Raw genomic sequence first — 25,030 nt, 5'->3', positions numbered from 1 at the left:
CGCGCTTTCGCTTCCCGCCTTTTTGTTCTCCCTCAGCAGCCGGCGCGCTCGGCGCGTTAGCGTGCCCGTCGCGAGGCGTTGGCTCTGAGGCCTGCGCTTTTCTCTGAGGCCACGGAAAGAGAAAAACCGTTTAAACTGTTGGTGCCGCCGCGCCTGAGCGGTGTCAGGCGTCCGCAGTCAAACCCCGGGCGAGCACTCGGGCAACAGGGCTGCGTCAGGTAAACGGTGCTGCCGCCTGCCCGCCTTGTGTCGCTCTGGAGGCGACGGCTGGTAGCGGGCGGCGGGCCGGGGGCGGCGGAAGGGCGGCAGGGGCCTTGCCACGGGGCCGCGGGCGGCGCGGCCCGCCCGGGCAGTCCCCAGGCGGGGGCCGGGCCCTCCGCCCTGGAAAGCGCGCAGGTGCGCCAAGGCGCGCGCGCTGAGCTCGCCTTTCTGCAGGCTGTCAGGATGGGTGCTGGGGGGGACATCTTAAGTTTTACTTTCGAAGACTTTTTTTCCCGTCAAAACCAAATAGAATCATCTTCTCGAGCATCTGCTGTGTACTTGGACTGTATGCCGCCAGTGACAAGTACGTGTCGATGTGGGCAGGTCAGCACAGCAGGTGGGAAGCGCACCGCTCGCACACCCCTAGGGCTCTGACTTACTGGTGCCACCGGGTCGAGTGCGCGGTGACAGTGCTACACTCTGAGCTATGCGAATACGACAAGATATTTTTTTCATGTTGAGGCTTCTTATGAAATATGTTAAGATTCAAATGTGGTATTCTGATGAGAGATGAGTTACACGAATTACAAGACAAATTTCTGTGACTTTTTTAAAACACCTTGTAAAATGAAATTTTCATGCTAAAACATAAGCAGATGTGTTTTAGAAGTACTCTTGGGAATAAAGCAAAAAATAAGTGTCAAATACTGGACTTGAAAAAAAATAATTTTGGTTAACGAGCCCTTTACCATGCAACTGTGTACAGGCATGCGATGGCTAATAAGTTCTTGTCATCAAAAGCTTCCCCTTTGGCCACGGTGTAGTCTGTAAAACAACCTACAAAAGACCAACAGTTCGAAAACCCACTGTGAAGTGAGAAGCAAGTGTTAGAGCTCCAAAGCCATTACCAATACCTTGGGCTTTGAAAATTGTTAGGTAGTTGATTTATTAATGGAAAATTCTATTTTCACATTAGCTGTACTTTTTTCTGGGTTTTATAATCCTCCTTTAAAAATCTACCCGTAAGAAACTAATTTCTAAATTTGTGCAGGGTTTTAACAAATGCCCAGATGATGATTTTAATTTGCCATTTGTAATGATGAGTACACTGGACCGTGGTGAAATCACTGACTCGGGTAAGACTAAAATAAGCGTTTACCTTGCACGTTCTTTTAACATTTTGTAATATGGTTGACATTTTTCATTAGTACTTCAACAATTTCATAGCTGTAACACTGTTAAATACAGTGTTAAAAACACTGTTATTTTGGTAGAAACGCATTGATCAAAATCTCTTCATATTTCAGATGCGATTTCACAGCAAGTAAAACTTTGCTCTGAGGTAGATGAACAGGTCAGCTAAGTATAAACTTTGCATGTCTAATTTCTTAGGGCCTCTTAATTTGTTCCAAAACAGTGCAATACTTCAGGGCTAAAGGAAGTAGTCAAAGGGGAATAATAATTTTCTGTCGCCTGTTTAAAGCTGAATCACTTAGAGGAGGTATTTGTGATTCAGTGAACATGCCTGGAGATAAACATTTAACTATTAAGGTGAATGCTAAGGGGTTTGTTTGTTTGTTTGTTTTAAAAAGTGCTTGGGGACTCTGGGAGTTTTAATCAGAGTAAGATTTAGGCACTTAAATATTTTTGTGAAACTGGTTCTGAATAGTCTTTTTAAAGGCAGAAGGATTGAAGTCAGTATTCTTTGGAAAATCAGAGCGGATTATTCCAATTGCCTTGTCTGGCTCTATTTTATCTATAAAACGGTGAATTTAGTGGAGTGGTTTCCTCAAGCATTTGATTCTTCTCATAGCATCTTTACCAATGTTTTTCTGCTTTAGTATAGCTCAGTAAAGCTTTTTTTTTTTTTTTTTTTTTTTTTTTTGCGCAGTAGCTTCCTGTGCTTCCCAGATACAAAATGCTGTTTGGTGCAACAAAATGGAACGTATGTCTTGCAGTCCTCGTAATGATTTTCATATCCCTGAGGACTAAACTTCTTTTAGCCCTAGCAGCTATTAATGTACAGTCAGGACTGTAATAATATCATGATGCAGCCAAAACAAGGATAGTGTTAGGTGACATCATACCTAAAACAAACTGCAGAAATGCCTTGTGGCCTACTGTGCTGCTCTTACCTGCCTAAACCACTGATCAAGTACTGCTTGTACGGTACTCTAAAGATGTTCTAAGAGCACAAGGTTGGTTGGCTTTTCTTCCTCCTTTGTGTATGAGTTAACTGCAGAAACAAATTGCAGGTAGTCTTGCACAAGGTCTCTGAAGCTGTTTTTACTTAACTCAGCAGTATCTGTCAGAATAAGAGGAGGGAGATGGTGTGAAGAACCTAACGGAAGGCATCTTGGCTCTACCGATAATTCTAGCAAAACTTCTGTTGACTTGAGTGCAGTTACCCATATCTTTAAGGCTATCTATTTAGCAATGTCACTATATCTGAAGACAGTGGGGTATTTTTCACTTGTGTTTGTGTCTCTTACTGGTTCTGCAATGTCTTGATATATACACAGTGGATGCACAAAGATTTAAACTTTGGTTCCTGATAATATATAAGCTTGTGTCACCATCTATGGAAAAAAAAATTACTCTTGCGATATTTCTAAGAGATAAATATGTATCTATCTAAAACATTATTAATTAAATAGCATTTGAGATTAAATTGTGGAACCTGTTTTAATAGAGTAGAGAAACAATGAATGAATTGTATTCAAAACTCTACAAAGAGGCTGAGAAGATCAAGCAGTGGAAACTAACTGTAGAGTCAGAACTAAAGCAGAAAGAAAGAAAACTGCAAGAAAATAGCAAGATCATTGAAGCAGAGCGTAAAGCCGTTCAAGAATTGCAGGCCAGTATTGTACAATATACGTTGAATATGTAAAGTAAAGAGAAAGTTCTTCCTGATTTAGTATGAAAATATTGATCATATTAATTAAATATTAAAGAGTATAGCAGAGGTTGAAGAAATTTTGAACTGTTAATGTGATGACTTCAAAGAAGGCATTTGGCTAGATACCAGTGACCTATGGTTCTACTGTTATTAAAGGAGAAAGTGGCATTTTGGGATTTAAAAATGGTTTTCTTCTTTTTAACAATGTGCATTCCATCTTTGTATTATTTACCTGCACATCATACTGTGGGTATGCAGAAACGTGTTCAAGACTGAATAAACTTTCATCCTCCTGGCACGTGTAAAGTATGGTCATGCATATTTCTGTATTCAGCACATACAGGAAGTAGTGTGCTCTGCTTTATCTCAGTTTCTTATCTCACTGGTAGTGATGGACAGCTTTGGGACTGAAATACATATTTCCGACAACTTATTGGTCCTTCTTTTTGTTTTTGTTTACATTGGCTTTGGTAACCTGAGTTGTCTTTGGTTGTTTGACTTTTGCCTTGAGAAAATGGTTATTCTGAGAAGGGGTGCACACATGTAGTGTGTGAATGTATGTATGAATAACATACCTGTAAGTGTTTCAGTTGCTGGTAAATTATTGTTTATTATTCTGTCTTTCATGCAAACCGTAACAAAAGATGGTTCAGCATGTAATATCAGATAAAACAGATTTCTGTCTTCTAATGCAGAAAATTACTTTTTCAAGTGAGATTTGAGAAGTGAAAGTATATTTCTAGTATATTTTTCAATAACAATGTGGTTTTGTATTTGTTCCCTATGAAATTAGTTTGAAAATGAAAAACTAAGTTTAAAACTGGAAGATGAGATATGTGAAAATAAAGATCTCTTAAAAGAGTAAGTAATACAGTCAAATACATTTTTTGTGAAAATAATTAGCTTTTCATGCTGAGAACTGTATTAGTATGGGAAGTTACATATAGCTGTTAAATTGTACAGGTCATCAGGGCATTTAGGTTGTTACTAGCTAGATATGCAAAGTACCATGCGTTCCTGTGACAACATACTAAGGTTTTTTTTTTTCCCTCTTCTAGAAACAGTGCTTCAAGGCATCTGTGTAATCTGCTCAAGGAAACCTGTACTCGCTTCACAGACAAGTCCACCAAATGTAAATGGAATTTAAATTTTGATTTATGAAAGTAAATGTACTTCTAGCTTTCTCTAAATTCATGAAGGAAAAAAGCTATCATTCTGTTCCAAATACATTCTCCAATTGAGATAAAGTGTATGTGGCTCTGCATCAGAGTGAAATTAGAAGTGAAGCTGTAAGTCTGATACATGTATGTTTGTCAATACTAAATCCAGAGGTTTTCTGAAGTCACTGTGATTGTTTCCTTAAAGGTTACAAGCCTGGGAGCTGTTTAGGTGTCTGAACACCGATACAGGTTTCAGGCAGCGTAAGCAGCCCTGGCCAGCCGCTGGGAGCCGCTCCGGAGGAGCGCAGGGCTCCTGAAGTCTTGTCAGGCCACTGACGTTTTTCAGTCCCATCCAGATACCTTGAATATATTGACATACGAGGTGGCCCTTCATGCCTGTGTTTAGGCAGTAGAATCTACGGTAGTTACCTTTCCCAGCTCTCTTAAACAAATTTCCAGAGTTGGCGCTATCCTGTTTGGAGCAGTTACAGATTCGTTGGGGGAAAAAAATGTCCAAACCCCAAGACACTATGAGTAACTTGCATTGTTCTCACTAAATTGGCCAAGCCAAGACAGCTGGATAACTTCACAAAGTTTAAATTCTTGAGGTTTTAAAATATGTTCTGGACTTGAGATTTTATTCTAGATGAAATTCAGAATTGTTATTATACTCTTTAAAATTTTACTAACCTGATCCCGGATGCTTAAGAAGTGTCTGTTTCTTTTTAGCCTTGCTTCTGCAAACATCTGTGTATAGATATACCGTACTTCTTTGATAGCAGTGTTTCTTACTGTTCTCTTCTATAATTGTTTTATTAGGGAAAAATAATCTCAATTACAAAAATGAAAAAAAAAGATGGAGTATTGTTACAATTATATAATGACAGTTCTGTGGTCTTGGGTATCTTTGCTGATGGGAAGAAAGTCAGTGCTAAACCTTATATTACAGGTTTTGAAACACTAACATTTTTGATGCATTAATATTCAATGACATAATACTGTCAAAATTGATAAATATTGTTATAAAAATTTATCCAAAATTACACTATTCACAGAAAAAGTGAGATTGGGAAGGAAATTTGAAAAGCTGAGCTTTCTTGATGTTTCAATGGAATATACATTTTCTCCAGATTCTATAACTTTTGGCACCCTGTTTCATAATGATTTTTTTAAATAAGAAAAGAGCCTATAATTCCTTTTTTAATTCATTGTGCTGTTTAAGCATAATGGCTTTGACAGCTCGCATTCTTTTTCAAAAGGAAAACTTTGTGGTGCGTTCTTACTTTCATAGATAAACATGAAGGAGAAGAAACAAGACAACTGTATGTGGAACTTAATAACAATGTTGAAGTAAGTGACCTAGCTTGTTAAAAGGCTCAGATGTGATCGAGTTACGTGGATATGTTGAGATACCTGAGTTATGCGCGTATGTTGAGATACCATTTGTACAAAGAACATTCTCTGATAAAGTGATTAGAACCTTCATGTGTGGTGCAGGAAGTCAGCTTTTCAGTCTCTTTTCAAGAATTGTTTTTGTATTGTATGGGCCACATTAATTGGATAAAATGCAACGGTGTTTGGGATGTAGATCCATATGATCTGTGTGAAAAGTATGATCTGCTTAGTGTTAGGTGACTGCCATAACTTCAGTCTTCTTTTTGTGTTCTGTTTCACCTATCTGGTGATTTCACAGAATGGCTGAGGTTGGAAGCATCCTCTGGAGAACTTGCGCTGCTAAAAGCAGGGTCAACTAGAGCAGGTTACATAGGGCTGTGTTCAGGCAGGTTTTGGGGTCAGGTATATTAGGGTTATTCTATTAGATAATTTTATTTAATGTAAAGTGCAATTTAAAATAAAGATGAACAAAGAAAATTAATTTCAATTTTCAGTGTGACACAGAACAAAATTCATTCTGAAAACTGATGATTTTGTGTGGAATAAGAAGTACAAGGTGTGACTATTCCTTGACTTAAAGAGAATCTTTACCTTTTTAATTTGTGAAAGAAGTGCAGTCTTGCCAAATAAATTAGTTCATCATATTTTTGTTATTAATTATTCCAGTGTGGAAGGTAAGACCCTAGTATACTTATAATAGAGAAATGCGAGGCATCGTTGTTTGGGAGCGATGAACTTGATATTAAGCAGAGTCAAGAGAGTACATGGTATAATGGTTAAATATTAATTATAGGTTGTTGTAGCAACTAAGAAAAGCACAACTCCTCCATTGTGTTAGGGATCTACAAACATGCACCAGTAAAAATATTTCATCTTTGTTTAGATCTTGAGTATAGAAATTCTTAAACCTCCAACTTTGAATAATTTAACATTCTGTTAACTCGAAATATGTTTATGCTCTGAATTTTGTTGTTAACAAAATTTCTCCTACAAATATGAATGTGCCTGTAATACTGTTTGTTTATAATCCATAAACCTAATGCTTCATTACTGAAAGGACTTAGGTTTATATGAATGTATATATTGAATTTTATTTTTAGAGAATGATAACGGCATTTGAAGAGCTTCGTGTGCAAGCAGAGAACACCAGATTGGAAATGTGTTTCAAATGTGAGAATTCTGTTTATTGTGCTTGTGCTGCAGGCTTAACAATTTTGTACTTCATAGATTTTATTGCATGCAGTTTCAGGCCAGAAAGATGCTGTCATTGTTTAAACCGTTGGCAACTAAGCACCGCACGGCTGCTTGTTCACCATCCAGCCCAGTGGGATGGGTCAGAGAATCGGGGCGGGGGGGGGGGGGGGGGAAGTAAAACCCGTGGGTTGAGATAAAGGCAGTTTAATAGGATAGCAGAGGAACAGAAAATAATAATAATAAAATGATAAAAGAATATACAAAGCAAGTGATGCACAACGCAGTTGCTCACCACCCGCTGACCGATGCCCAGCCCGTCCCCAAGCAGCGATCGCTGCCCCACAGCCCACTCCCCCCAGTTTCTATACTGCCCGTGACGCCGTATGGTATGGAACAGCCTTTGGGGCAGTTTGGGGCAGCTCTCCCGGCTGTGTCCCCTCCCAGCTTCTTGTGCCCCTGGCAGAGCATGGGAAGCTGAAAAGTCCTTGACTAGTATAAACACTACTTAGCAATAACTAAAACATCGGTGTGTTGTCAACATTATTCTCATACTAAATCCAAAACACACAGCACTGTGCCAGCTGCTCGGAAGAAAATGAGCTAACTCTATCCCAGCTGAAACCAGGACAGATACGAAATGCTAGAATGGGGAACTCTTAACTCTCTGACAGCATGGACCCTCTTTTATTCATGCTGCCTGCTATTAGATGCCTGGACCCTGTTACTGTTTTTCCACTGGGTCAGATTTAGAACTTCATTTTTCAGTTACTCAAAGTCTAAGTTTTGTCTGTGAAGTACAGTCTAGAGATCACTACTTATTTTATGTAGTCGGTTTATTTACATGATAATGCACTAGTGTATAGCTACAGAAATTAATTGAATATTTGCTTTATTTATGCTACTGTGTGCCCGTTTCATTTTTACATGTGCATTTCTGTTAGTTTCTTACAACAAACTATTAAGTAATACATGGAATAATGGACTAATTCTGTAGAAAGCTGGCGCAAAAATTAATTTGCCTGTTTAGAAAATAATTTTAAACATGACCTCAACAATTACTCATTAGGAAACAAATTGTACAGCTGTACAATTATAAGCAGTCTTAAACTGGACATGGTATTTAACTTTGAGTATATCTTAGCTGGTATATTAACTATGGATATTACTATATCTCAAAAGTAAAGGAAGAAGCAGAAAAAGTGGACAAGTTTGAAAAAGAATGCAAACTGGAAGTCAGTATGAAAGAAAAGCAGGTTTGCTCAGTTTTACAATCTAGTATGTACAGCTTGATTTTTGAAATAAATCTTGCAGTTTCTTTAATATTTGAACTCTGTTTTGCTTTTGTGTTTTACTGATGCATCAAATGAAAATAATTTCTTTAAAAGTGCTTGGTTGTTTGTAAAATATTTGTATTTTGGAAGGATGGAAATTAATATTGCAAATGACCTTTTGATGGCATGTTCCTTCTGTGTTATTTATTTGGAATAAAATGTGAATTAGGCTGCTGTATCATAATAAGGGACATCTTAGTGACATGATTTAAAAGCACCATGTAAACACTGAGTACTCTTTCTGTTCTCTGTACGTACATTAGCCCTTATAACAGTGGTTTGTGCAGAAGCATAAAATTAGTAAAGCAGTCGTGACTCATGGTAAAGAAAGGTATAGTTCGTATCTGGTAAGAAGGAGGGTGGGAGGAAGGATTATAATGCATATCAGACCCCAGGCTGGTAAGAGAATTTAGGAATCTGAGATTAGAGTAGTTTTTTTGTGGTGGTGATGAGGTAGCCATGATGGAAGACTGATTAAGTTGAAGAAATTAATTGTGATAAGAGTTTTTAGTTTGTAAGCAGGACCCTGAGAAGCAGAGCATCCGTCTGTATCTGGGAAGGTCGTGAGCGGTTGGGTTTTTCTGAGGATGGATGTGACATTGCAAAGGGGCGAGGAGTGTTTCTGGGCCTCAGTAAAAAGGACAACAATAACAGTTGGAGCTGCATTTAAGTCAGATTCTGTTAAGTTTAGTCATGTTCCAGTATTGTTACTCTGTTGGAATTCATGTTTTCATTTTGAACTGAAGAGCTTTTTCATCCAGAATAATATGACTTGATCAATATTTGGCTAAGACCGACCACCTTACTTAACTTGAATGACAGCAGTATGTATGCTAATCATACACAGTGCACAAATGAAAATGAGAATCTGTCCTTTTTTCTAGACTTCGTCTTGATATTATTTTAATTTTGTTAGATTTCAGTTCTTACCATACAGAGTGATGAAAAAGATGATATCATAAGAGACATCAAAACTCAGCTGCAGGAATCCAAAAATATTATCACCAACTTAGTAGAAGCAAAAAGTAAGAGTTCTCTCTGCTGTGTTAAAATGTAATTGGTTATAGACATATAGGAAACAGTATCATGATAATTTTACCCTGTTACTAGTCAGCAGCAAAATTTTGGGGCCTTGCAGGCTGTATTTTCGTTTGGAACAGAAGCTGCTGATGTGGGATCAGGACTGGTAGTGTGATCTGCGTATGTATAAAATCCAGGCCCTTATTTTATAAAATAACAGAGGTTTTCTCTTTAGGCTTAGGCTACACCTTGGTTTTGTATTGACATGACAGCTTCATTGCAAGGGATTTTTCTTTTACTCTTCAATAAACTCTAATGTGAACATGTTATACTACTGTAAGGTGCCATATACCCTGTCATTCCTTTTCTGTAACAGAACTAAGTTTTACCAGGACGCTGTATAACCCTGCCCCTGTTCTGGAGATTTTTCCTGTTTCAGTTGGACTTGTATAGTAAACATAGGATGATAATAGATAAAAGTGTTTTTCCTGGTTGCTGGATTGAGATGTTTCAAATCAAGTTAGTGAAGCGTTTTCAAAGTATAATATTTGTTCAGTAGTCTATAGATAGTAGCCTTGTTCTGTGTTCAACAAGACATATTTTCACCTCTTTGCCAAATAACCCCCAAAATGTTACAGCTTTTAGATGGAATCTTATTTGCAAATAGGCAAAGGATTGATTGGGATTGGAAATATAACTATTTTTGAAGGGTTCTTTTTTAGACGTGACTCAAGCAGTGAGAGCTTTTGAAGATTGCAAGGGGAAAATACTTTGCTTGAGTCTTGCAAACTTACAGTTAGGTGCTATTGAGGAAACTTTTCAGGACTTCATTTTCAGTATTTTTAAGCTATTTATATTACAAAAGATTTATACTGTATGATGCAAGTACCTTTGTTCTTTAGAACTGAGGCAATATTTCACCCTCCCCTTCCCTGGGGAGTCAGGAGGAAGGTTTTAGTATCATTTTTATGCCAGATACATATAAGTGGCTGCATTTTGTTAAATTTTATAAATATGTAATTTTACATTTTGGTTACTGTTACTTAATAAGCTGAATAATCATCTTGGAGGCTTTTTCCTTAACAATGACATGAATATATTATGTAACTTGATTAAGTTGTAGGAATGTATTTATCTGTAAAATAGAAATGCAAGCATTTTTTAGTAAATATGCTGTTTTTCTTATATGTAAGCATATATCTTTTTTCTTAGGACATGAAGGAGAAATCTTGAAAGAATCCCAGATCAATCAAGAACACTTGAGGGCAGAACTGGAAGAGGCCAAAGTTTCATTGCAAAAAACAGAGGTACAGCGTGCTTATAATTTTCCAGTATAAATAGATTAGATGAGTAATTGCATATATAATTACTGATACTTTAGATGTGGAACAATTGTATCTGTTTGTTGCAAAACTTGTTTAGAAATTACATAATTTTTTGGTAGGTTACGCAAAAAAACTTAGAAACCGAATTGCAGACTGCAGTGAAAGCATTAATTCAGGTCACTGAAGAAAAAGAAGCACAGGTGGAAGAATGTAAAAAAACTAAAGCTTTGAGACTTCTGTTGCCAATTTGAAAAGCTTGCTGCAAAAAGAGCAAAATAGGTAAATTAAACAGTTTAAATTCAAAGAATTATCTTGTAGGTAAAATATTAGATTACTGAGCTACTGGAAATAAAACCTAAAATTCATATGTGATCTGGTGTAATTACATTTTTTTGTAATCACTAACAACTTTTTTAAAGTCCTTCACCTGTCTGATGATTTAAATTATTAGCACTTGAAGACGGTTATACTGTTTGATTTTGTGTGGTTGCAGCTTTTAACTAAGAGAGCAGTAATCGCATTTAGTACTTGACCGTTCTTTATAATGGAACTTTTAGTGAGGAAGATATTATTCTGTATGCGATAACAATACTGTTTAATGCCGATGCCTATTGTTAATGTATTTCAGGTTTTCTGTAGTTTTAAAAATTACGTATTTGTCAAAGAACCTGATAGCAACAAAATTCAACCTTTCTAAAAATGAGAAAAGAGCAGTAAAGATGTATTTCAATACATTATCGCACCTGAGTTTTTCAAGAAATGATGATTTTGGGTGTGTGGCATTAAGGTGTCTTCTAAGTAGTTGCAGTTTATGACAAATCCAAGAACAAAAGGATATGAAGCAGAAATTTGGTTTTTTTGACACACTAGTCTAAATGCAGAGAATTTAGTGTAATTTTTTTCAGTTGTGCTGGTTGATATTGGTCTATAAGAAAGCAAATTTTTCTCCCCTCTCCCCAACTTTCATAATTCTATTTCTAAGAAATACAGGTTTATGTATGTATATATTGGTTTACTTTTGTGTCTGCTGTTCCAAAGTTGTAAAAGTGAAATTTGATTCATGTTGCAGGCAGATGTATCACCTGCCTGTTGAAAGGCAAACGTTCTTACAGTGTTTGTGGTAAGACTTTGTCTTACTGTCCTTTGAGTTTCAAGTGCAGTGCTTTGTACTACATATTTTTTTAATTGCCATTTTCTTAGATTGGAGAAATATGAAGATGAGTCAAAGCTACTTACCTTGGAGCTCAAAAATAAGTCTGCTGAACTGGGTAAGATTTGTAGAAAGAAAGAAAATGAGCTAGATACTAATAAAAATATTTTCTGCTGTTTTTTGAAAATAGACTGTCCCTATTGCTTGGAAAAATGGTTTTGCAGTACCCTGTACCTGTCAGGAATGCTTAAATTTTTGTTTACTCACCTGACTCCCCTTTCTTTGGTAGTCATTGTAGCTGGCAACAGTGAAACAGCAGTGCTGTGCAGCCCTCCAATAGTAAGACCATACATGCATGGATTCTCCTGGAAGTCATTTCGGTTTCTCTTCCAGTTACGAGTGATAGCACTGCAGAGCTGTTTGAGAGGTAGTGTTAGACTGCTGAACAGAAGGTTCCAGGAATGACTTCTGTAGCTTGTAGCAGAGACAAAACACTTGCATTAAGTTTTCCTGCAGACCACTCTCTCCATGTTGGATGTAGAATCACACTGACAGTGGTTAGCTTTAAATATTGCTTTGATATCCTGTGATTTCTAGGTATGCGCTCCTTAGCCCCCGGAGTAAGATGTCTATCTTTAGCACTGTTTTCCCAGTGTGCAGCATATGTCTCTAGTCCTGATATGATAGATGAGAAATAGAGTCTGATGTCCTTGCATGTGTTGAGGGCACTTAAAGATAAGCATTCAAAAGTTAACTGCTAATGCTTGTCTAGAACAAGGTGAGACGTGACCTGTGAGAATTGCAGAGCACAAATGAGTTTGCTATCCAGTACTTGCAAAAAATACCAGCAATGTGAATGTGCACATAGAAAACATTTTGAAGTTACGAGTAAGTGGTTTCCTTTTTCAGCATATCCATGTGAATATCTTCAGCAGTCCAGATTTTTTTTCTGGAAAAATGCAGATGCATCAATACTTGGAGGTTACTCCTTTGTAAACATTCTTACAGTCCATGGTTTATTTGAAGCCATGATTGTGGAAAACATAATAGGCTCTGATTTTTATTTAAGACAAATAATTAGTTTATCTTCAGATACGTATTTGCTAATGTCTTTCTGAATCATTTTTTCAACTCTACGTTTAGATTAAGTCATAATATAGGTTATAATTAGCGTTACAATTTCTGAACTTAATCCAACAAGTTTTGAAAATTTGGTACTGCAGAGGGATAAATGCTTTAGACTGCCTGCTAAATGTGTAAAATTATTTCTATTCAATTAATTTTACATTACATGTGCTGTAGAAGAGATGACTAAACTAAAATGTGAGAAAGAAATGCAACTTGAAGAGCTGTCAGAAACACTGGTAAATATTCATTGTATTAGTCTCATGGCATTTACTTTTCATATGAAGTCTCTCTTGCTTTTTAAATATCTTAAATGCCGTATATAAACACTGTCTAATCTGCCTTAATGTTGCTACTAGACTTTCTACCTGTCTTTTAGAGGATTTCAGTGTTTTCTTTGAAGGACTTGATTCTTTCCATTGTTGTTCTTGTTTTGTTCTGCTTTGTTTTGGTTTTCCTTGACAACATTTCTGGTCATTTTCTTCTTCATTCACACCTATTCAAATGCCACTCCCTCTGGACATAAAGATATCCTATTTTTAGTTATGTCTAGTACCCTTTCCTCATTCTGAACCTTTCGGAAAAATACTTTTTTTTTGTGATGAACATATGACATTTAAGGCTGAGGGATCAAGTAATTTTTGACAGCAAAGAGAATTCCTCGAGTGGCTGGCTTTCTTCATAATAATCTTCTAAAAACTAAGGATTGTAAAGGCTTACCTCATTGTGGTGTTTAAAGGATAACCAAGCTTCTGACACCACCCAGAAGAGGCAGTGGAATTTGTGAAAAGGTTACGTGTGACAAAATGAGGAAACTAATAAGCAATTTCACAGGTTTATTACTTCACAAATCTGTTGTGGTTATTTTGCTGTTTGTGGGGTGTTATTTCCGGTGAGGTGTCCTCCATACTGCAGCGTTCAGTATCTAGAAGGCATTGCATAGTGTGTTGGTGCATGTCCCTTTTCAGAGAAGACATTTAAGACCCTGCAGAAAGGTCTTTTGGGTTATAATGCCCTGTTCCATGTATTCCCATTATACTGGGTTTTCTTTTCTTACTGATAGGGAAGTTTCCTGAGGTAATTAGGTCTGATCTCAGTGAGCCCTACTGAACTGTGACACAGGCCCATTTTCTGTTTCAGAAGTCTAAGCTATATGAAGTATGCTTTTAATACAGGATTATTTTAGATATGATCTTGTATTTACAAGTCTAACAAGAAACTGTATCAGCTGAAGTAGGATAGTGTGAAATGAGGTTTGCATTTTACCATGTATGTTTGTTCCTTATATACTGTGCATTGATTTCTAAAGTGAGTTTCATTATGTTCTTAAACAGGGAAAAGTTGAAGCACTTCTAGTGAAGAAGAAGGATCTTGAGGCTACTGTAGAAAATTTGCAGGAGAGAGAAAAAGAAATGAAAAATGCTCTCCAAATCAGAAAGGGTGATAGTAACACGTTTTTCACGTTATCGCTTGTATATAAAAACTTATCACATAGTTCAATGCTCCAGCCAATGCACTGCTCTACTGGTGCCAATGACAGCAGAAGATCCTATGTAGTAGAGGAGCCTGGCTGTTATCTGTGGTCCGTTCCCCTTACGTTCCGACAGCAGCTGTATTAAGGATGTTTGAGGACACATCCCTGTCCGTTGCCTTTGCTATCAGTTTATGGACTTGTTCACGTGTCTCGTGTTTTTGAACCTCCTCATACTATTTGCCTCCATAACCTTCTGTGATAAGAAATTCCAGAAGTTCATTATGTGCTGTGCTTAAAAACAAATCCCTCTCTCCCTCCTTCCCCTTGCCCCAGTCAACTGCCTGCCAGTGCCTGTGGTATCAGGGTATCGCCACTTATTTGGAGGAAACAGTATTCAAAGCATTTATATATTATAAACTACACTACATTACATTACAGGGCTTGCCTTATCTTGTAATGGCAGCAAATTTCTGACAGAAGAGTTTTGCTTTGTGGTTTGGGATGCATCTAAAATATGTGCTTATTGTATCACATAGTACTGGAATTCTGTGGTGTTTTTTTTTTAATTTGTTTTATTTAGGTGAATGCAAAAGTTTATGATATCTGAAGCAAATGTCTTTATTTAAAATAATGTCCAAGGAAAGCTAATTTTGTCAGTAATTTTGCAGACTAGTTAGTTTGACTTACACATTTAGCATTCGTATCGGAGTTCAGTATCTCACACTACTTCCACATCACAACAGAGAGATGTAAAGACACAGTCTGGCTAATTTATGGCATGTATGTAGTTTTGTTTCATCTTAAAGCTTTGTGTTGTCAGTTCATTTCTGATAGCTTTCATGACTTGTAATTTACATATGTATACTCAAAACACTTTCTTTTTCTTCTGCAGAAAGAAATCCATGACTTGAAAGTACAACTGACCAGTACAGCTGAAAAGGAACGAAATTATTTAAAACAGCTTATGACACTGAATACAGATCTTGAACGAGAGGCGTATGATCATTTTTGAAAATACAGTATTAGTTCAATTTTTTTGTGTTACCTAGAAGTTACTCTAATATACAATGAAATTATCTATGATTGTTTTCTAATGAAAATTTTGAACCTATGCACACATCTATGTATGACATCTGTTATATACTAGTATATTTATAAATTGCATTTTCTGTATTTATATGTATGTTATTGTTTGATATCTCTGTGACTTAGTTGGGCTAATATGAAGAGAAAGTTTCTGAATTCATTGTTAACCCTGCTGTGAGCTGGATATTGAACTACATCGTCTTCAACAATCATTATATTTATATAAAAGTTGACTCTCATTTTCTTTCCTTCTTCTGTCACTTTTTTTGCATCACTGTAACTTTGCTGCAAAGCTTAAATTTGTAGATACAGGCCTGGACTTTTTTCAGCGTGAACTAACATTTTATAACGGATAAATGTAACTTAAAAGGAAATTTCAAAATACTTGTTCTTATTTCTCTTGACCATTTGCTTTAAATTAGGCTAAAGAATGAACAACAAACAGTGTATATCAACAAGCTTTTATTAGAAAAAGAACAAATAGCACAAGAGAAAAGTGATATGGCTACAGAACTCAAACTGCAAGAAAGTCATGAGGCAAGTTGTAAGCTTCCAGCTGTTTTTAAAGGACAACATTCAATTTAAAATATAAATCATATGGGAAACTACAATGTGACATGGTTCTATAGAGTATATGAACTACTTTTTGTGTTTAAAATGCAAGGGAAGTGCAGTTACCCTTCTGAATAAGGCAGGTCAAGATACTGCTTAAGATGTCTTTGAATTTTTTAAGATGTCACTTTGAATTTTATTCATTTTACTTACATGGGTCTTTATTTAGGGTATTAGAAAAAAAGAAGAAAATACAAAACAGTTAGTTGAAAAGCTGGAAGAAGTAAATGGCCAGCTAAGGCAAGTAAAGCCAAATATTAGTGTACAGTATTATTAAAGGAAGTAGACTTGATTCCTTCAGAGTTAGTCTAAATGTTGTGTTCATATGCTGCTTTCTGTGATTTTTCAGTTAATGTTTTTTTTAGGCTATATAGCTAAACAGAAACTATTTAGTATTGATGTTAGCCATGTAGAAGTTTCTACAAATTAGTGATACCTATTGCTACAGGAACAATTTTTGCCATAGCTTTGTATTACATATAGCTATCCTGTTCTGCATTAACATCTTAGATGTGAAGGAAATGAAAATAGAAGTTAAAAGTTATGGATTAAATATGAAAAGGTGAAACTGGTTAAATGTTACTCTCTGAAGTAGTCTCTGTACCACCAACCCAATAGACAGGCAGCCTTCCATGTTTCATAGATGCATTATGATACTACAGATTAGAATATATTTGCTCAGGTAAGGGGAACATCTTTCCATGTTTACAAAAAGTATGTACAGGTCAGACATTAACTTACCAGACAGACACTTTACATTATCTTAAGAACATTTTCATTGAACAGCTTATGAAGTTCTTATCAATATTAGCAACTCTTTTCAGAAAATAAAGTATGGATTTATTTAGCAGTAGTGAAAAGAAGTTAAGTAAATATTTACTAATGCTTGTTAATTTGGCATTTAGAAATGAACTGGAGTCTCTGAAGGAGATGGCAAAGAAAGGTGAAGAGATTAAAAGTAAACTGGATGAAAGAGAAGAAAATGTATGCCATATCATGTGTTTTATCATGAAAATACGTAACATAACCTGTAGGACAAAATCTAAATGTAAAACTTCTTTTTTTTTTTTTTTTCCCCCCTGCAAAGCTCTACCTAGGGATGTAATCTTTTACAGAGGCTTTCTTCTTTCAGTGCTGCTACCAGTTGAGACAACATACATACACATGCTGAGCCCTTTTATTTTAAAAGATGAGGACCTTCACTGGGATGTTTACTCTTTACACGGAGGCTTAAAAGTCCAGATTTGTTATATTTCAGGCAAACAGAACGCCCTTTTTTTTATTTCCGTATACCCACTTAGTGATGGATGGGGTATGGATTAGCTTGCAATACGTAATATGAGTTTTATTTTAAATATGTTCAAATATTTTTACTTTCTTACTGTAGTTTCAAAGTACACCTGTTTTTTTAACATCATAATGGATTTCAAAAGTTTATTGTAAAAGTCAAAGATTTACAATTATAATTCCAGGCTAAGAGTATTGAAAATGAAATTTCAAGGAAGGAAAAGCAGTTGAGGATTCTAGAAAATAAGGTATGAAAATTCATGGACTGTAGAGAACTAAATACAAGATTAGTTTTTAAATTGCGAAGTTTTTTTTCCTTCTTTCTAAACTCTGTTGCCACTGAGGAACTGGTTCACTGCTATTAATGTTGATGATATGGGGCTAGCAAAATTCTTGTAGTACTTTATGGTTAAAACTCCAATCACTAACCCGTTAGCATGTGTTTCAGTCCCATTGGAATTAATCGGACTAAAATGCTTGTTTAAGAACATTGACAGTAATCTCTAACACAGTGAGTCATTTTTAGGACTTTATTAATAAATGTTTGAAATATCTCTTTTAGTTGAATAATTTAAAGAAACAGGTGGAAAATAAAACCAAATGCATTGAAGAGTTGCAACAGGAGGTATGTACAGTTCTGTATGTATGTACAGTCACAAAAACATGGTATTTTGTGCTAACTTACTTTTCAACAGTTTTTGTCTGTTGTGATATCTTTAGATGTATCTATGTAATTTGTAACATTTCCTTTCTTGTCCTAACTGAGGAAATTAAGGAGTCACCTTTGGAATTACTCGTTTTGTAAAATTATCCTTACTCTTGAAAAATGCAATTACAGAAACAATATCTTTAATAAACTTTTACTATTTTCATTTAGTACATGGTATCATTGATATACTTGAAATAATGACCTATCTCAGTTACCAGTAGTAGAAACGAATTGTGCATTAGGACAAATTGTTAATAACTGTACTGTAAAAATACATAACTTGTGATATCTGCACATTTTCTGTCAGCAGCATCTTGGTTTTTCTTCCCATTCTGCACCCTCTTTTGTTATTCTCTGTTGTTGCCCTTGAGGAGTCTTTCATAAGGTCGTGAAATAACAGTATTATTTAAGTAGCTGAGCACTCTTTTGTTTGAAGAATTGATGTGGAACCTGAACTGCACAACAAAAAGAGAGTTACTTGCTTGCTGAGGGCTGGAATTTTGAAGAATCTGACCTACTCGATGCAGTTAAATCATTACATAATTCTATTAACTTATTAAAGTATGGTATTTGGTTTACTTTATTTTAACAGAATAAGGTGCTGAAAAAGAAAATTACTGCAGAAAGCAAGAAAACAAGTATTTTTGAAGGGAATGTTCATTTAAATAACTTCATGTACAAGATACTGTTATTTTCTTACAGATTTTATTATGTGCATTAAAAAAACCCCAGATGTTTCTAAAAATAAATTGGAGTAGCTATGCTTTTCTGTCTACTTTTCCTGGTAGTGCGCCATGTTCTAGCCTCGCTGTCTGAATAAGAAACTTTTGTATTAAATAGTTGGATTCCACCCCTCACCCCCCTGTTCTCACAAGTGTTTTAAGTTCTTACCTTGAACAGTTCTGGTCAAGTACCTGTTTCTTTGTAGTACTTCAGCTCTTTTTAAAAAAAAACTAAAAAAAAAACCTTCAAGTCCAGAATTGCATTGCTTTTAGGTTTGTTTTTTTTTTTTCTTTTTCCTTTCTGCAAAGCTTAGCTTTGAGAAATGTTCCGAGAGCCACCATCTCCTCAAGACTTTCACAAAAGTGTAGTTCTACAGCATCTGCTTGAAATGCAGTATTTTTCTGACATTTGCCTTCACAGCATATTTCTTCGGAGCTTTTTTCAGTTAGATTTTTAATAGAAGGTGGTGTGACTCAAATTTTTTTTTAATTTGGTAACTGCTTCTTTGATCATCTGTTATTCTAGTGATTGAATCATTCTGAAAATGCATTGTAGATACCTCCTGGCATGCTAACTTTATGGATAAGTTAGCTCTATGGAACAAATGGAATTTTCTTTTTTTTATAATGAATATCCCTATTAATTACTGTCTCCTTTGGACTGTTTTCTTTTTTCCAGGTTAAGCATAGTTAACCCTATCCTTTATCTAATTGTTTTTAGGAAAGTGAGCTGTCATGTTTGAAAAGCGAACTGTCATCTCTTAAGGAACAACTTAAAGCAGAAATTGAAGAGAAGGTATTTTTTTTATTAAATGTAGCAGTATGGGTGACATGCTTGGCCTGGTCTTATGCACTATAATAATGACAGCTGTGAAGTGCACTTTTGACTCTAGGTCTTCCTCTCACACGCTGTCCAATTTCAAGAGCTTGATGGTCTCTGAAGACATTATGTCTCATTTCTGGTGGTAGTGAATGTTTTGCATTACTCCTTAATTGGTAAGTATGAGGGAAGCAGGGAGAAATTGAAACCCTATGAAGAGCTGTCCAAGCTTGCAGGGATGATGTCAGGAAAGCCAAAGCCAATATGGAGGTAAAACTGACAAGAGAAGGGAAGGGCAACAAGAAATGCTTCTACAGGACCTGCTGCCAAATGTGGCAGGAGTTCTGATGACAGAGGAAGAGGCTGTGGTACTTAATGGGACCTGAAAAGTCTGGAAGAAGGAAGACTTACCCTTGGCAGAGGAGGATCAGGTTAGGGAATTTTTAAACAACCTGGACATACATAAGTCTATGGGATCTGATGGGATACACCCATAAGGGCTGAGGTAGGTGGCCAGTATCATTGCAAAGCCACTCTCGATTATCTTCAAAAGGTCATGGGAACTGGCAGAGGTTCCTGAGGACTTGAAAGCAAATGTCCCTGCTACCTTCAAGAAGGGCAAGAAGGAGGATCTGGTGGAAATGTAGGCTAGTGAGCCTCACCTCCATCCCTGGAAAGGTGATGGAACAAATAATCCTGGAAACCATTTCCAAACATATGAAGGACAAGAAGGTGACTGGGAGTAGTCAGCATAGATTTATATGAAGGGGCAATTGTGCCTGACCGACCTGATTGCCTTCTATGATGAGATGACTGACTTGGCAGAGGAGGGGAGAATGCTGGATGTTGTTTATCTCAGGCTTAGTAAGGCTTCAACACTGTCTCTCGTAACATCCTTATAGGCAAACTGATAGGTGATTGGACAGTAAAGGAGATGTAAAACTGGCTGAACTGCTGGGCTTAAGGGATTGCAATTAGCGTGGCACAAAGTCCAGCTGGAGGCCAGTTGCTGGTGATGTACGGGGTCAATTCTGGGTCCAATGCTGTTTTAACATCTTCATTAGCGACGTAGATGATGGGACAGGGTGCAGCCTCAGTAAGTTTGCAGATGGTACAGAATTGGGAGAAATGGTTGATGCAGCAGGTGGCTGTGCTGTCTTTCAGAGGGATCTGGACAGGCTGGAGACACAGGTGAACAGGAATCCCATGAGGTTTAACAGAGGGAAATGTGAAGTCCTGCACTGGGGAAGCAATAACTTTTAGAACTGGTACAGGTTAGGGGCTGACAGGCTTGAAAGCAGGTTTGCCAGAAAAGCTCTGGGGTTCTGGTGAACAGCAAGTTGAGCACAAGCCAGAAATGTGCTCAGCATCTGAGACTGCATGAGGAAGAACGTTGCCAGCAGGTCGAGGGAGCTGATCCTTTTCCTATACTCAGCACCGGTGAGACCACATTTAGAGGGTTATTTCCAGTTCTGGGCTGCCCAGTACAAGACAGGCAAGGGTATCCTGCAGCAAAAGGCCATGAAGATCATGAAGGGATGGGGGCATCTGACAGAAAAGAGGGACTGAGAGAGCTGGGATAGTTGAGCCTCAAGAGGAGAAAGCTCAGGGGCGTATTATCAGTGTATAAATACCTTATGGGAGGGAGTAAAGGAGATGGAGTGAGACTTCCTCAGTGGTATCTAGTGAAAGAACAAGAGGCAATGGGAACAAAATTAAGTAGAAGAAATACCATTTAAACACAAGAAAAGTTGAAGTTCCATGATAAATTATGTACACTCAACAAAAGACATTGAAATGCTTTTAATTGAAACATTTTTTAGTTTTAGAAAAATACAAACTCATTTTTCTGAGACTCCTAAACCTCATTTAGATCTGGACTATGTATCTATTAATGTAAAAAATAAAATGTCTCCAAATGATATTCCTATAAAAGTCAACATGATGGAAAAGAAAAAAATGCTTCCTTCAATATCTGAAAAAAATCCCTTGGGTAGTCCATCGTTAAAGGTTTGTAACTCATAATAGTGAATTGTTCCTGTTCTATTTTTCCGACTGTATTTCCTACTTCTCTCTAGATGCTTACTTATTTTTTGTTGTGATAAGCAGGGATTTAAAAGGTAGATAGCCACAAAAAAAAAGTATTCCACAGTGATATTAGAAAGCAGTTTATGTAAGGGCTCCCACGTGTGTCATTTTTCTTGCTCAGTTACTCAATTTGTCTGTTACCATTGATCAGTAACGAATCCTGTCCTAGAGGGACCGTGAATTTAATAATGTCTCTGGAATTCTTGTACGTGGTCTTAAAAGAGCGTTGTCTGTTTGTAAAGGCACATTTTTCTCTATGGAACAGAAAATAGCTTGTGTAGCTGTAAAAATTATCAAAGTATTCCTGACTGCTTCGTCATAACTGTAAAACCTATGATTCTACCCTGTCAGAAGCTCACGGGATGTTTCCATCTTAACAATAGAAACAACTACCATTTTTGTGTTACCCTTTCTAAAAAAGGATTGCATTGTTCCATTGCAATATTTCTGAGAAGTTTAACTTCTAGTGAAAGAACTATTTAAGTAAACCCAATCTTGTTCTTGATATCACTATCAATGTCTTTCTGAAAGCTTTTTCCTGCAGTTTTATTTGTGGTTTTTTAAAATGTTGGTTATAGTCTGCATGTAGTGACTACAGTTCAGAATAACCTGAATTTCTGCAGATAAGCATGAAGTTAGATAGTGTGCCATAAAATGCAGTTCTTCCACAGCTTCCTGTTCATTCTCCTTGTTTGGCAACAAAAAAAGGAATTTTTTTTTTTCCTTTGTTTGTGTCTTTGCTTCACATTCTGGATAGAAAGATAATTGTTCCACAGCATCTCTCTAGTGTCTTCCTGGATATTCAGTTTGTAAACGGGGTTATGAGTTTGGTTTTAGATTCTATAATTACCACTGAAAGTGTACTTTTTAATGCCATCTTTTTCTTTCCCAGACATATATTATAAAGACTCCTCCAATACATAAACTGCAAAGTGAAAGCACAAATCTGCGTTCAGAACAGTGCACGAGGAAAAAGCAAAAAGTGCTTCTCCGGCTGGATGCTCAGTCAGATAGCTCTGAACACAGTGACCTCCTGGTAAAAATCAGAGAACAGATAGTGTACTTAACAGTTCTTTATGCATACTGCTATATCTAAGAATGTACATAAAGCATGTGGCGTTCTGTATCCAAGACAGTATTTGTGTGTGTATTTTTATTTCATTGGTTCTTTCTGGAATTGTATTCATATGTACGTAATTAGACTATGACAAACAGTACCACTATACAAAAATATATAGTAACTTTTATAATGATTTTTTACCTTGTTTTTATTGACTTGTTGAGGCTTCATAGTAACTGCTTAACTTTTTTTTTTCCATACTCTAAAATTCCTAGGGGGAAAGAAAATACATTTTTTTAATATAGTGTGATTAAGTAACTTTTTTATTTTTAATTTAAGAGCATCATCTCAGAGGAAGAAATGTTTAAAAAATTGTACAAAGATTATCCTCGAGCTTCACAATTATATGCCATGACACCAAAAAAGGTACCTTAGCTTTTCTTCAGATCAAAACAAACAGATAATCAAATTGGCTATAGAAACTAATGGATGGCTTTATTTTTCTTCTTAGAAACCAACTATATCAAATGGGAAATCTCCAGGCTCTGCACTGAAACTTACAACCATGAGAAAAATGCGAGAGGCTGGATGGACTGCAGTTTCTAAAATGGACAGGAAAAGAAAAATTAAAGAAGCTGAAAAGCTCTTTACTTAAAATGAAAAAAATGACTAGTGCCCTAGCATTATTTGATTACTACAACCACAGTATTATTCTTTCAGAGTTAGTACATTGTTGCATTTTTCTGTCATACTCAGTATGTTTAATAGTACTTTCATTGCCTTTATACACATAAACTTTATAGATACATAACTACGTCCACCTGCAGAGCATTTTCTACATTTCATTCCCTATGCTATAAAAAGTTGGGAGACAAATTAGCCCATTTTTAAGTTTAGAAATAAGTATAGCTACATAGGAAGCTGTTGCAAAAAGAAAAAAGAAAAAAGAAAAAAAGTCTGGCATTAGAAATACTGGTTTTAAAGAAATGCAGTTTTGTTCTTCTAAATTTACTCTCTTTTAATACATAATTCACAAAAGGATATTATTTAGTGAAAGAAATACTGAAGCTGTTAAAATGCATGCACTTTTACTTGAAGTCGTCTTGCTTTTTTTGTTCATTTTAAGTGTTGTCAGAAGTGTCTTTTTAGACTTTTGTTTTCAATAGCTACTATTTCAGTATGTTAAAACAGTTTTGAAACTTTTAAAATTGCATTTTCAATAGAATTACTTTGATTTAAAAAGATTTGAGCTTCATAATGAACAAAATATGCACACGTTTTAATATTGTAAAAACAATGTTAAGATGTCATTAAATTGTTTTTCTGAAATGTGAAGTGGGGCCAAATGTTGTTGCTTTATGTATTAGAACACAGATATAAATCACCAGGCAGCCTTCCTAAGGACTAACAGCTTCTGCCATGTACATGTAAGAATAGTTTAGAGTAACATATATTTCTGCGTTAATCCTTGATTAATCTTGGTTTCACAACAACAACAAAAACGTGCTTCAGAGCCTAGAGATAACAAGAAAACTACAGGTACCTCTCAAAATATTATGAAAAATCAAAATCCTGGATTTATCTGAAGGTGGGTAGCAAAACATATGTACTTCATTCTTTTTGTGTAGCAATTTTTGTATAGGCTAGTAGTTTGGGTTCCTTATGCCTTATCTGTTAAGCAGTGACATTAATAATTTTTTTTTTTTTATGTTACTGGCAAGTACTCCCCAAAGATCTGAAAGAATATACTGGGGTTTTCCTCCATATTTGGAAATGGATTCTGTTACGCAAGCAAATTTTCTGAGAAGTTAGAATGACTTTTCTTGCTGGAAAGATACTTCACATGTTTGCGGAATATTGAGGTTTTATAATATATCTGTTTACATAGTGTAAATTAGACCAAACGAAGAACAGAAGCTGTTTATAACACACAAATTCCAGATGTCTGTTCTTTCCAAGAAAGATTATTTTACCATAAGTGAAGTAATCCATTTAAATCTCTCCCAGATACATTAGTTACTTATTTTTTGACTGGATACAGAGAATGTTAATGCAAAGTCAGTTATTGTTAATTTTAGTTCGGGGTGTTACTTACTAGTATCTCTTCAGCTACTTTGCAGGAAAAAGAAAATGCAGTCACTGGAAATGCAACATATATGTGCAGTTTGACATTTATTTTAATAGGGGGTGGTGTTTTATACAAGATCTAAATACCTGCCAAGGTTTGTTACTTCATTTCAAGATGGTGTATTTCTAATGTTGACTGTTGCTGTTGTGGACATCTTCAACAGATATGCAGACTTGACTCCTAAACTAGTTACTGAGCAATCAAAAATAAAAATTCCAATTGTTTCTGAGTATAATGAGACTTC

At 36.1% G+C, this 25,030-nt stretch overlaps 1 protein-coding gene across 1 annotated transcript; it reads left to right on the top strand.

The window, feature by feature from the left end:
- Positions 1-102: 102 nt before the first annotated feature.
- Positions 103-23,313, top strand: SYCP1 (synaptonemal complex protein 1; the record flags this gene model as incomplete). Its single annotated transcript, XM_075722536.1, is given in 29 exon segments — positions 103-160; positions 163-218; positions 1,253-1,337; positions 1,509-1,555; positions 2,894-3,058; positions 3,894-3,961; positions 4,159-4,232; positions 5,552-5,610; positions 6,756-6,825; positions 8,029-8,102; positions 9,097-9,205; positions 10,413-10,507; positions 10,645-10,747; positions 10,750-10,804; positions 11,726-11,793; positions 12,978-13,039; positions 14,135-14,240; positions 15,171-15,270; positions 15,783-15,897; positions 16,142-16,212; positions 16,878-16,956; positions 17,445-17,507; positions 17,822-17,884; positions 18,561-18,623; positions 19,412-19,485; positions 21,340-21,520; positions 22,491-22,634; positions 22,998-23,084; positions 23,170-23,313. Coding segments are annotated over 29 exon segments (2,538 nt in total), but the record flags the coding sequence as incomplete, so codon positions are not given.
- Positions 23,314-25,030: the final 1,717 nt, after the last annotated feature.

This window comes from Pelecanus crispus, chromosome 17 (assembly GCF_030463565.1).
Source record: "Pelecanus crispus isolate bPelCri1 chromosome 17, bPelCri1.pri, whole genome shotgun sequence".
NCBI lineage: Eukaryota > Metazoa > Chordata > Aves > Pelecaniformes > Pelecanidae > Pelecanus > Pelecanus crispus.
Note: the sequence above shows the minus strand (reverse complement) of the source record. Positions and strands in the feature narration are given on the sequence as shown.